The 13,075-nt window shown below is 34.4% G+C and overlaps 2 protein-coding genes across 3 annotated transcripts; one reads left to right on the top strand and one right to left on the bottom strand.

Moving 5' to 3' along the window:
* Window positions 1-3,677: 3,677 nt before the first annotated feature.
* Window positions 3,678-7,313, top strand: LOC102615087 (uncharacterized). Of its 2 annotated transcripts, none has more exons than XM_025102594.2 (9): window positions 3,678-3,836; window positions 3,943-4,016; window positions 4,139-4,196; window positions 4,820-4,859; window positions 5,311-5,546; window positions 5,634-5,694; window positions 6,303-6,394; window positions 6,508-6,705; window positions 6,925-7,313. In XM_025102594.2, exons 1-9 carry the CDS (start codon window positions 3,795-3,797, stop codon window positions 7,060-7,062), a joined length of 939 nt encoding a protein of 312 aa, XP_024958362.2. In that variant the 5' UTR covers window positions 3,678-3,794; the 3' UTR covers window positions 7,063-7,313. The 2 variants fall into 2 exon arrangements, with proteins under 2 accessions (XP_024958362.2, XP_006490148.2); XM_006490085.4 differs by having other exon boundaries at window positions 6,472-6,705.
* An 822-nt stretch (window positions 7,314-8,135) lies between these two features.
* On the bottom strand, window positions 8,136-12,288 carry LOC102614595 (uncharacterized). The gene is made up of 4 exons (XM_006490083.4): window positions 11,471-12,288; window positions 10,313-10,499; window positions 9,935-10,028; window positions 8,136-8,756 (listed from the first exon to the last, which is right to left on the bottom strand). Exons 1-4 carry the CDS (start codon window positions 11,968-11,970, stop codon window positions 8,467-8,469), a joined length of 1,071 nt encoding a protein of 356 aa, XP_006490146.2. The 5' UTR covers window positions 11,971-12,288; the 3' UTR covers window positions 8,136-8,466.
* Window positions 12,289-13,075: the final 787 nt, after the last annotated feature.

Here is a 13,075-nt window from a genome sequence, read left to right as displayed (position 1 = left end):
TCATTGTCTTCTCCACAAGGTAAGCATGCCTTAACAGAGGCATTTGGGTATGTGGAAGCAGCTCTTCATTTCTGCCGCTTTGTATAATTTTTCTGATTTTATCTCTCTTTTCCGTAGCAATTCTGATGTCTCTTTCCAGTGTGGCAGGTAAACAACTCTTATTATTGGTTGTCAGTGGATTCTGAATATTAATTCTGGGTGCATCTGAGTGCCTTTTCTAGTGATTGTCAATTTGGTTAAGAGTTTATATCTGCAGGATAATTCTGTAGAAACCTAGGTCTTAGCATTGCGTGAATGTAGATGAAATAATTTAATGTGATTAGTCAAGGTAAGAAATTGTCCATATTTGTGCAGAGTAATATGGTTTTAGGCTTTTGGTGGGAGCATTAGATTGATGGCGACAGTTAAGGTAAGAAATCACCCATCCTTATGAGGAGTGGTATGGTTTAAGTGGGAGCATTCGATTAATGGATAAAATTAGTCAAGTCTTTGAGAGATGGCACGATTGCCTTAAAATAAATTAGAATAGAAAATGTTTACTCATTTAAAAGTAGGAAAATTGTTAATACAGCTTAGGCGTCTTGTTTATGAGGCTGTTTAATGTTTAATAGTGCATTGCTGGTTGATGAAATGTGATGAGAAGCATAGAGCAGGGAACCTTACCGATGTTCATTGGTTTTTGCATTGTGCACAGGGTTAGTGTGTATTCCTGAGTGTAGATGAAATAATTGTTTTTAAGCCATTTACTTGAAGAAGCTGAATAAGGATGGTAAATTCTACGTAATTTATTGAATGTGGTTTGCATGATTAGATGCTACAGAGAATTCTTGCTTAATTCTGAAGAACAGAATTTTTTGTCATTTTTCATGGTGAAGAAATGGAATTTGTTTCATATGAAGGTTTCTGATTTTCATTGTTTCTGTTGTGTGTTATGCTTTCAAGGTTTTTCTTCTTCTTTATGACAGCTACTGATATAATAGAAGCACAGGAGCAAAGTTCTTTTTCCTTCTCCTGATTTTTAAGGTTTAATTTTTAATATTGAAATTAATAATGGCCATTACAAATGTATTAAAGTAAATTACATGGTATCTTTCTATTTGCATGTTGCTTAGAACTAAATTTTTTCAATTGCTTACTCTTTACATGGGTTTTATTACAAAGGATAGTTTGACGTGCTTGACCATTTAACTCATCGATTTGCTGGTAATTTTTTTTCCAGAGGGGGAAATTGCTGATTTTCGTGTTGATTGTACTGTCTCATTTATATGTGCGCATGTTTATTTTTGTCATCCTGATTACTATAGGATCTATTTCTCTTAACGCTTTTATGACCAAAAACACTCTTTTAGGATTTCAAATGATGTTGGTCTTTCAGTTACTTGTTCGCCAACAGTATGCTAACCTTATTGTGTAAAAGATGATCAGGCATTATTTCTCTGAGATTGACGTTTTGCGAGGTATTTGCTGCTGTCACAAGTTGTGGATGCCCATCAAAGAAGACATTTGGCATGTCAGTTATTAGTGTTTTTAGGAACTCAATTCTAAACCTTGAATTCTTGTAGTCACATTATTTGATCACTGATTGCTTGACTATCTTTAGCTCAGGTTAACTTTTATTGTCAAATTATTCTATGTTTGATTGTAGGACATTCCTGTAGTGTGCTCTGTGTGTCCACCCTCATTATTTATTATCCTCCCAAACAGATAATCTTGAGAAAAATGAGATCTGATACTCAAAACGAGATATGGCTTGGGTTGAAATATTGAAATGCCATAGTGAATGGTGTTTGATTTGGTCAGCTGTTTGATCAATTTGTATTTTTTTTCATAGTCATTCCAAGTGTCTGTAGCATAGAACTGAAAAATTGCTTCTGGTGTGTACTTTTGAGAGCCGGACTGTAGTGCTTCTGCTCCATCAGTGCATATCTACGAGTTCTTTTTGTTGAATTTCTTAAAGTTTCCGTTACGTCTCTAGTTATAAAGGTCACATTTCTAAAGTGTCTTGCAGACAATAAAAGGTGTTTACTGTAAAACCTTGTGAATGTGACGGAACAGTGAGACTTGTAATAAAACAAATACTCGGAGGAGTATTAAATTAAGCCAAGTGCCCATTATGATAGCTGCCAAAGGCCAGTGACTACATATATACGCAGACTGGATTTAAGTATTCAGTTTTTTCGGGCCGGTGAATTCACGGACTGCCGAAAAACGTGCGGACTCTGGGGTTTATTTTTTAAAAGAATCAATAATTTATTTCTTATTATTTTGTTTCCTATAATAGTTTTTTCAAAAAATTATTAGCTTTAATATTTGTTGTATGACAATACGTAAATTTATACTGCTTTAAAATATGTGAAAGCACGTTAGCTTAATTGGTTTAAATATAAACGATTAAATTAAAAACAATTTTTTTATGCTTAAATTATAATGAATGCAGTACAAATGAAAACATAAATTTATATTTTTAAACCTAAAAGAGATTGGCTTTGGATAATAATGAGAACATTGTAGTATTGTACTAAATTCGTACTTACTAATTAAAACAGAGGGCATATTCCTTCTCGTACTTACATTAGATGCACTGAAAGAGGAAAAATCGAACTTTGTTCATTATGAATACTAATTCAAATCGAATACCCACCAATAAGATTGACATTCTACATGCACGTTCACTTTGAAAATTGTGTTTTTCTTTTTAAAAACTATTTAGGACATCCTAATTCCTAAAAATTCAAAAAACACACTTCATTATTTTTTTTTATCTTAAATCTTTCAAAATTATAAATATGTTTAATTTCTTAAAAGAAGGGGTGTTCGCGGATCGAATTTTACATATTGGGCATCAATCCATATCTAATCCACGATTTTGTAGATTATAAATTTTCAATCCAATCCAAATTTAATCCATATGTTAGTAGATCGGATGCAGATTTAACCTAATCCATATTTAATCCACCGTTTTGCGAATTGACTTACGAACTAAAAATTTTTAATTTTGTTCGATAGTAAAATTATTTTTATATTAATTTTTTAATTTTGTTCAATGCACGAACTAACTAAATAAAAAATTAATATAAAAATAATTTTACTATCGATTAAATTTAAAATTAAATAATATTTAAATTAATTATTTATTTAAATAAAGTTAGAAAATACATGTAAAGTTTTAAAATATAACACATCGAAAAAAAAATCTCATTTGTTTAAATTAGTATATGAAAATTAACTATTTAGGAAACTATATTTGTTTATTTAATTATTTTTTATTTTATGTCATTATCAATAAGATATAATATAGTGTTAATGTAACTCTATTTTAACTTATTTATTTACTTGGAAGTAATAATGTTATATTTACAAGTTTTATTTTTTTTGCAAATTCGCGGGTTTTTATAGATTTACATAAGTAAATCCATATTCAATCCACCGATTGTGGATTATCAAATTTTTAATTTAATCCAATCCATTAATCCGCATATCAAATTTTTACAGACCAAATTTTTATAAATTAGACAAATTAAACGGATCAGATTGGATTTTGAACCCCATCCTTAAAAGTCCTCCAACAAACACTTGAAAAAAAAAATCTTGGTACGGACGGACTTGCAAGATTAACAAGATCACCTATAATGTAATATATATTAAAAATTGGAAACCCTGACAAAAGCTATCCTCATAACTGGTGGTTGATGGTCATAACATTCATCTTTGCGTTCTCCGGTTCGAATCCGTAGCGTTTCGTTTTTCCCCCAAAAAAAAACTTTTTCTTCTTCTTCTTCTTCTTCTTCAATACAATGGATCAAGATCCAGACAAGCCCTCCGGCTCCGGTAGAAAGGTAACGTCCAAAATTCTCTTAATGCTTTTCCTGAATTTACGTTTCATTTCCTTCAATTTCATCATAATTTCAAAATTCTTGTTTCATTTCATAATTCATTTTCCAGGTTAGGTTCGCTCCCAAAGCTCCGCCACCGTCTCGTCAGCCTAAAGTCACCGCTCCAACTCCCGTACCAAGACCGTACAATCTCTGCTTCTGCTTTCTCTTTTTCCGCAACACTTCTTTTTTTTTACTTCCATTTTATTTATGTCTTAAAAATATTTCACCTTTTTTAATAATAAATTTGTTTAATGCAAATGCAGCGAATCAAAACATGAAGATCCAGAGGCTGAAGCCCAGCGACTCTTGCGCCAATTCAATGTACTCAAAATCTTTTCCTTTTTCTTTGAAATTTTTTATTTCCTTAATCGTTGTCTTTTATTAAATTCCAGAAATTTTTTTTTAAATATGAATTAGTAATAAAATCTTAAAATAAGGGCGTGTTTGGGTTCTTGTTTTTGAGAGTTCCCAAGCTTCTTTACACGTCACAAGAAGTCAAAAAATCTATTTTATTTCATGCTATAATTAGGGAATACGAGAAAGCAACCACGTCCACGTGTCCCTCACATCTTTTTATCAAAATGTTAAAGATAATTATCATAGAAACGTGGGCTCAAGGTGTGTCCAAGGAATCATTGCTTAATGTCTACCGACTTGTTTGTTTCGCTTTGTTGCTCCATTATTTAAAAAAAAATCATCATAAAATTATTGGAATTTCAGTTTGTTATGTGTTCTTACAAATCATGACGTGTGTATATATTGGGATGAATTGTTAAATAGTGTGACTAGTGCCAATAGGTGGCTTATAAGATTGTGAAGAATATGACAATAAATTGGATGATCTGCATTTTACTTCAGATATTGTTGATTTGTTGTATGCTGTTTTATCCTCACTTTTCAAATTCGTGAAGTGATAATTGATTTTTATGTCACCGTAATTGCAGGAAGCAAATGCACGACGAAGGCCTAAAGTTGAGAAAAAATGTGATTTCTTCTAATCTAGTGCATACTAATTTTCAATCCGGTTTATTTTCAATTACCTTAATTAGTTTGGATACTGGCTAGCTATGTTCTTCAGGTTGAATTTAAAAGGACTCCTGTTGGGTTAATATGGATAGGCTGGACTATGTCATTTGTTCTGTAATCCTGTCCTTCAAAATCCAATTGAGGATTTGTTGATGTTTTCCTCTGCACCCTTTCTTACACAATAGATAATAAAAAATAACATATCCCGTAAAATGCAACAATAAAATGCTATAATTTAATCGAAAAATAAAGATGCCTTCTGAACCTTTGAGTATGTACAAACAAGATTTAAAGGTTGGAATGATGGGAGGTACAAAACAGAGGATTACCATGAAAGAATGAGATGTTTTCTTGTAATAGTCACTGCTATTATCATCCACCTCCTCATCTTCAGAGTTTAAACCTGCAGCTTCACAAGTTGCATTCGGTGCTGGAGACTCATCTTCACCTTCCATAAAGTCGTTTGGTCCCCGCAGAGAGGTGAGCAGCGCGAAAGGTACTGAGTCAGAGATAATTGACTCAACTTCTGATGAAAGGCAAATTGTCAATTTCTCACCAGCGACTGCAAGAGAAGATAGATCTGCTCCAATATCTTCAGATGCATCATCAACTCAGAAAATCAAGGAAGACTACAAAGAACCTTGGGTAACTAATTTTTTTCCTAGCACCCCTTTCTCTCATTTGTACACATATGCGTGAAAATGCACTAAGAGTTTCCTTATTACAATGCAGAATTATGACACTTATTATCCAACTACTCTTCCTTGGAGGAAGCCTAACTCTGGTGACCCAGGTATCTTTTCAGATGCATCTTAAAATACACCTCTGTGCAGGGGATGTCTACAACTAATCTTCTTGAAATTGAATTGGATTAATCATCCTCACCAGTTTATGAATGAACATTCAAAATTCACATCCGTGAATTAAGTAACTTGTAACAAAATATTGAATTGATCCAAATATGTTATATGGGTATGTTAGTCACCAAACATAATAATAACCAGCAGCATACCCTCCTCTCGTTGATATTCCTTTACTGAGAACTATATGGGTTGGTTGGCAGTAGATGCATAGATATAAGTGGCATTCAGCCTCTAGTTCAGATTCATTTTATGTGTTCTCTTTTTAAAATTACCTCAAAAGGACTTTTGGGCGCACTCATTTTGTTATATAGCTTTAGATTTCCACAGCCATGCTCTAAGATACTGAATGTTAGAGGACGGGGAACATTATTTTTAAAGTTAAAATCCTATTTATGGCATGGATAGGGCTTGACTAATGATAATTTACTTTTCATAAGTTCCATAGTTCTTACAGGTACAAGGATAGCACAGCATTCATATTTCTGTTGTTTGTATTTGTTGCTCTTTTTTCTGAATTCATTTTGCTTTCCGCATTCAGAAGTTCTTGACCAGGAGGAATTTGGGGAGAATACCAGAAACTCGGAGTACGATGAGAATTCTGTTAACTCTGCTGCAGATCTTGGACTACTGGTGAGTTCATAGATAATTAAGATGACATTGAACTCTTATTGTCTTATATATTTGACGGACCATGTTTAAAAATTCAGGATGAATCCGAAAATCGAAAGTTATTCTTCTTTCAGCTTCCTAAGAAACTGCCTCTGGACAAGCGACCGGCCAGCACCAAGGGGAAAGAGAAAGCCGAAAGCTCAAAACCGCTGGGAAGAACGGATGCTCCAAAGGACTTAGATTTGAGTAAGTTGCCTGGAGGATACATGGGCAAGATGCTGGTTTACAAGAGTGGAGCAGTCAAGTTCAAGCTGGGGGATACCCTGTTCGATGTGAGCACACCACGATTTTCCTTTAGTTCGGTCTTGACGTGCCTTTTAGAACATATTCATATTAATGCATTTATGAATGCTAAATATATTTGGGAAACTTTAACATATACCATTACTTGTCAAAATAGATTTTACTCTTAATAACTTTTTGCAACTACTTTTCCAGGTCATGATAGATTCAGTTGTATTTGCTTATATGATCAGATTGAATGTGTGCAGGTTTCAGCTGGTTCAGATTGTTCATTTGCTCAAGATCTTGTGGTGATTGACGTGAAGGACAAAACCTGTTGTGTTCTTGGACAACTTGACAAACTAGCTGTTGTATCTCCAGACATAGATTCTTTCTTGAAACCGTGATGAACTTTTACTAAACATGAAGGAGTAGCCAGAATGCATTTAGGTATGGTGGCAGAATTTTCAGCATGATGGAACTAAGAAGAACATATAAATTTGATGCCAAATTTCCTAGTAAATATGTAACTAGAAGTACAGTAGTGCTAATTGATTAGCTTGAGAAACTGCTCTGGGAATGTGTATTGAAATATCTGTTTGGGAAGACAAAAGTTCTGAATTCGATTAGATGAAAATTCCCAAATTTTCTATTTATATTTTTGCTGAAGAAGTTATATACCATGTATAAGATAGTGTTAACCCGCTCATACATGAATTTAATATCATATAGAAATCTGTAGGCCTGACTCCATATGCCTGACTCAACCCAAAAAACTAACTCAAAGATTTAAGATCGTCTAAATTTTATATGCTACACTCAAGATTCATCCTCGGTCGATATTAGATATTATCCCTAACTTGTTAATTCATCCTCAGTCGATATTAGATATTATCCCTAACACTATGCTCTATGAACGGAAGAACATGCCAATTCGCTGGAGCTTTGTTCCATTGAACAAGATCGATGGAGCATCTGTTCCATTAAGACCAACAAGACGTTCTTTTCTGCTGCAAGCCTATATGATTCTGCCCAGCATTTAATGATATAGGAGAAATGTGATAGCGCTAGCGCGCGCGCACACATATATATATTTGGGTGGTAGGCATGCTGGCAAAACTGTTGAACCATCCAGAATCCAGAGCTCAATACACCAAATTCAAGTATGCTGTACCAGGCATTTCTCAGCACGAATAATCTCTTCCATGCTCCATCACAAGTGATGGTCCTATCGTGGGCAATACTAACAACGAAAAAATGGTGAATATCTCGTTGTCTGTAAGCTTTGGCTCTCTTTTTGGTTAAGCGCCTAAGAAAATCAACCGTGTACAAAATATAAGGGAATATAAGAAAATTTGCTCTCTGCAATCAGAATTTTGGGTCTACACCAAGTTTTCAGATGAGAACTCCTCAAACCTCAATCCAGTCTTGCATTTATCACTTCTCTTGATTTCCTCAACATGCATAGCTACTTGCCGCATTCAAGGAAAGTTAAAGGGCATTGCTATTCAAAGAATCTACAGAAGCAGAATAAACAAAGAGCAATAGTACGGACAAAGTCAAAGCGTTAAAAGTGCTAAACCGCGAAACATCCCAACATAATACATAACCTACCAACTAAAAGCACGGTAGTCACTTTACAAACATAAGAAAACATCCCAGATATTCAGACTATTCCACATGGCCACATTAGATGTACCTACTTTCACTGTTTTTTCACAATCACAACTAGAAAACAGTAGCTAGTACAACCCAGAGGGAATCTTCCTCCACAAGTCACCAATGGATAAATTACCTGTCATGTCGTCAAATTATGCCCTGCTGGTTCGAGTCACAACCACAACCAACAGGACCACAATGGATAGAAGGAATGAAGTTCTCAGCTTTTTCTCGAAAGAATCTGATGCTCTAGCTGCGGCAGCACCTTTTGTTGCATTCTCATCACCAGGAGGCTTGAACAAGTCATTAACAATATTTGTGATTTTGTCAATCACTTCCATGATTTTTGCCTGCGTGTTGACAAAAATCCAACGGATGATATTTATTGCTGGATTTGTGTCATCAGAATTCTCATCTGAACTTTCTGATCCACTATTTTCAGCTGTATATACAATGGAAAATTCAAAAGCACCATCAATTTAAATGAGTTTTTCTTAAAATCTATGAATATCAACCAACTATAGATAATCAGTATTAAGTCTTCACTTCCCTTCATCCAAGTTTCCACAAAGCAAGCAATCAGTCACCTTTTAAAAATAAATAAATAGTTGAAATCATGTTCTTTTTATTTACTTTCAGATGAGATAGGGAGATGACACACTCTGACCAGACTGAAATCGAAGAGAATAGAAAATTGGCCAGTGTGATATCATGAAAATTATTAAAGCTTTTTCTACAAATTATGCAAAAGGAGCAATGATGCTCATTTAGGAGATTCCGGCTGCTGAAGGTTAGCAGAAAAAACTAGCAACTGGAACACCAGACTATTTGGCCATTGTACGGTATTGTGATGCTCAAACATCAGAACAAATCATAAGGTGTTTTGTTCTTCAAAAATTTGAAACTAGAGGGATAAAAACGTCCCATGTAATGTAGGTGGTCCCATGGGGTTTTGACCTGACCTCTTGGTAGAATCCAACTGGTCTGTCAAACCAACCCGTCAGGATCAATAAGATGAACAAGCAAAAACAGAAGCAGCTGATGTGCCTGGTTGTTCCCACTTTCCAATGTAGTATAATTCTGCTAGTCTCGCAACTGGATGACATAGAAATAATTTTCTTAAGAAATAAACAGAGGATTTTCCATCATATACAGCCAAAAGGTAAAAACTCCGAGTAGGTACACAGGCTGACTATCTGATCCTTTAATTTGAAGAGCCTCAAATTTCCAAGCATATAAATATGCTCTGTAAGGATCATTCAGAGTGTTTGCGGGTCATGAAAGAGATGGTATTCATAGTCCAGATTGCAATTGTAGTTTTCGTTGCTTGGTGTTTCAGACTTATCGAGAAGAAAACTATTTCCACAGCAACCAAGCAATATGAGACAACTATCATCTATGTACCAAAAATCATTTCTTTTACCAGGCCAATACTTGGCAAGGAAATCTAAAAGCAAAACAGACAACCCAAATCCCGAAAACAAGCCCCTAATTTAAGGGGAATGACATAACAACAAGACTGTAGTCAAGGAAATATGGACAACACCCTTTTGTAATAGTATGACAAATATATAAATCAGAAAATTTAAATTAAGTATCTTTATTTAACTTTCAACCAACCTGCATTGAATGACTCCTTCAGTTCCCGTACCGCTTCATTGTTCAAAACAGCATTCCAAACATCTTTATCAGAAGATAATGAAATGACCATTCTCTGGAAAAGCGGGAAAAAACCATATATATATATAAAGATTTCAAATTCTATGACCACAAAATTGATTACAGAAAGTTAATCCTTGCTCCTAAACATGACCATGGTTCTATTTCTGTTCTAATCTGGTGATTAAAGCAATAGTATTGCTCACATTATACCATCTATATGTGCAGTCTCCATCGAACATTTGCACTTAGCCACCCTAAACAATTGCTTTGAGTTTATATTTTAAATTGAATTTCCATACCATTAGATCTTTTAGTCAAGGTCAGCAGTAAAGGCACCTGAATTGATGGCTCAGTCTGCAACAAATGAAAAGCATCATAAACTCTGTCCGCTGGATAAGGCTGCAACATTCTTGAATTACTAAGACACAGAGAGGGCTCTATCCAATCCAACTCCGTATCCCTGTCCGAATTGGAGGCAAACTTATCCCTCACAAGTCGAGGGCATGAAGCAGGGTCAAAAACCCTATAAATTCAAAATCATTAGAAGTTAGCGTGAATGTTAAGTATTATTATTATTTTTTTCCTGCTGATGCAGGTTAATAATTTGTAGCACTTAAAGATATTGATGCAGAAAGAGCTTTAGATGATAAGTATCTTTTGAATCAAATGAATAACTAATCAGGTATATAAATTTTGCTCAAGGTGGGTAAAACTTAAAAAACAAGTGCAAAGGCAGTAATCACAAATAATACTGACTCGGCCATCCCATGCATCAGTAGAGTTGTACACGTACAAAGTTTAAGCAAATGCAACCCCATTCACCACCATTATGAAATTAGAACTTAACAAAGAATCAACTGAGATCAAATGGATTGGAATTGACCAAGGAAACGCAATCCATTAATGGCAAGAATAGAGCTGCATCAGGTTGTGAGAAATCAATCAAAACATATCTGTCAATAAATCTTGTAACTGAACTCTAATCTTCATCAGCTTGAAATTTTCCTAATGCGAAAGTCAAAGTTACATTCAATACGTAACTCTGTGGTCCCCATCATTTTCCACGTTAAAGTTATTGATTATAAGATTAAACTTTACAAAATATACTTAATCAACAACACCCCGTTAATTTTTCCAAATAGAAAGACTGAGACAGGTGGCACAATCTGTCAACATAGCCTTAAACAACACAACCGAGACAGCCACAAAAGTCAAAATAACACTCCAAGCAAACCCCAATCCATTTCAGACACAGAAGCAGCAATCATTTACCGATTTGCAGCATCAATACAGACTGGTAATTTCAACAATCCCATAAACAGTAAAGATATGAAGGCGAACAATTATATCATTAAACAACATATTATTCAATAATCAAAAAGAAGAAAGCATATTTTCCATGAAGAACCAAAGAAACAACAGATTAATTTCATTGTGTTACACAATTATGAACACCTAAACATGTAAATAAATGAAGGGAAAAAAAATTCTTACTGTTGAAGAGCAGAGACTGCGGTGTTAACTTCCTCAAGAGAAGGAACAGGGCCAAGAGTAAAGTCATCAACAAGAAACCCGTGAGACTTGTCAAAATCTTCTTCACATCCATCAACAGACACCCACTCATACTCATCACAACAAGCAGAACCACCACCATCACCGACACCAAAGGAACTCCAACTGGGCACCCCATAATGGGCAGGAACGGGAACATTATGAGAACCAAACGGCGACGCCGTCAAAGCAGCAGCAGCAGATAAAGAGAGTTGGTTACCACCATTTCTGTTCTGGTGGGCAGGCCTCGAATTAGCAGCAGTAGGTGAAGTTGGTGAAGTAGTGGTACTAGTACTTGAAGATGACGATGAAATGGGTTCTTGAAGATTCGTGACGCCGGTTCTTGTCGTGGTGACTGCCCTGCCGACAGTTCTTAACATGCCGCCGCTTCCCCCGCCTCCAACTCCGCCGCCCATGCTTCTGCCTCCACCGAACATAAACATGAGTTTTTTTTTTTTTTTGATGCGATTTCTTCTTTTAAGAGTCTTTAGATTATACAGCAAAGCAAAGTAATGAAAGGAAATCTAAGCGGAGATTTTTGCTTGTATGGACTGTGAATCTTTAAAGTACGGTGAGCCACTGTACTTTATCCAATCTCTGCTACTCTGACACACTTTTGGCTTTGATACTTACGAGGCGGTTGTGGTCCTTGTGGTTGTGGATATGTGGATAGGAATGGGATGCAACATTTTTCGCCATTTATTTTTATATTGAGTTAAAACTTAAAACCACTCTTAGTTTTGGTTTCTCATTTTATTGCAGTTAAGCAAACCATTTTTCGAAAATTAAAAAGAGTTATGGCTAGAGCCTAAAGCGAAGGGAGGTAGCCATTGGAAAGCTTATTGACTCTTATTATTATTATTATTATTTTTATTCACATCATACTCCACCTTGAAATTTTCTCCAGTTTTTTATTTTTTCCGTTTCTAATTAACACCTCTTTAATTTTTATGTATTAATTTATCATAATAGGATACTCTCTTAATTTTAATTTTATTAAACTTTTAAAGATATTTTATCATATGTATTTATAGTAGTGCATCATAAAATTTAATTTTTTTTTATTTATTCACTACCAACCAACTGACCGTTTACTCTTAATTTTTTGTTGTTAATGCTTTTAGTTTCATCATACATAAATAAAAATTGGGCGTTCAAGACAAAATAGATGCACGATAATAATTGAACTTTGAAGTAATAAGAAAATATGCAATAGGAGTACAAATTTTTGTTTTTTTTTAAGAAATAATGGGCACTCAAACTTTTTGGTATTATAAATACACAATTACAATATGTAAAAGGGTATCAAATTTCAAATACACAATCCTCCTCTACGATTGTTTGTCACTCAAGAAACGGTGGATTTAAAAAAATTATGCAGAACAAAATAATTTTTCTTGAAACTTTCTCTTCTAATTTTTTTTAAAATTTTATAACAGAGGATTAGTTGAATTCTATGGGATTTTGAAATAGGATATCTATATAGCCCGCAACTATGGTACAATAAGTTATTTTTTCTTTGTTAGTAAAAGTTTAAATTTTAAAATT

Source organism: Citrus sinensis, chromosome 9, assembly GCF_022201045.2.
Source record: "Citrus sinensis cultivar Valencia sweet orange chromosome 9, DVS_A1.0, whole genome shotgun sequence".
In the NCBI taxonomy this organism is placed as follows: Eukaryota; Viridiplantae; Streptophyta; class Magnoliopsida; order Sapindales; family Rutaceae; genus Citrus; species Citrus sinensis.
This window is presented reverse-complemented; position numbering and strand designations above follow the sequence as displayed.

What these genes read in the sequence shown, in the direction of transcription:
- LOC102615087 (XM_006490085.4), top strand. Translation starts at nt 3,795, where the DNA reads ATGGATCAAGATCCAGACAAGCCCTCCGGCTCCGGTAGAAAG. An exon ending in CCAACTCCCGTACCAAGACC is followed by an intron (nt 4,017 to 4,138) that starts GTACAATCTCTG and finishes ATGCAAATGCAG; the next exon opens with CGAATCAAAACATGAAGATC. An exon ending in GCCTAACTCTGGTGACCCAG is followed by an intron (nt 5,695 to 6,302) that starts GTATCTTTTCAG and finishes TTCCGCATTCAG; the next exon opens with AAGTTCTTGACCAGGAGGAA.
- LOC102614595 (XM_006490083.4), bottom strand. Translation starts at nt 11,970, where the DNA reads ATGTTTATGTTCGGTGGAGGCAGAAGCATGGGCGGCGGAGTTGGAGGC. An exon ending in GCAGTCTCTGCTCTTCAACA is followed by an intron (nt 10,500 to 11,470) that starts GTAAGAATTTTT and finishes TTGAATTTATAG; the next exon opens with GGTTTTTGACCCTGCTTCAT. An exon ending in GAAGGAGTCATTCAATGCAG is followed by an intron (nt 8,757 to 9,934) that starts GTTGGTTGAAAG and finishes TTGTATATACAG; the next exon opens with CTGAAAATAGTGGATCAGAA.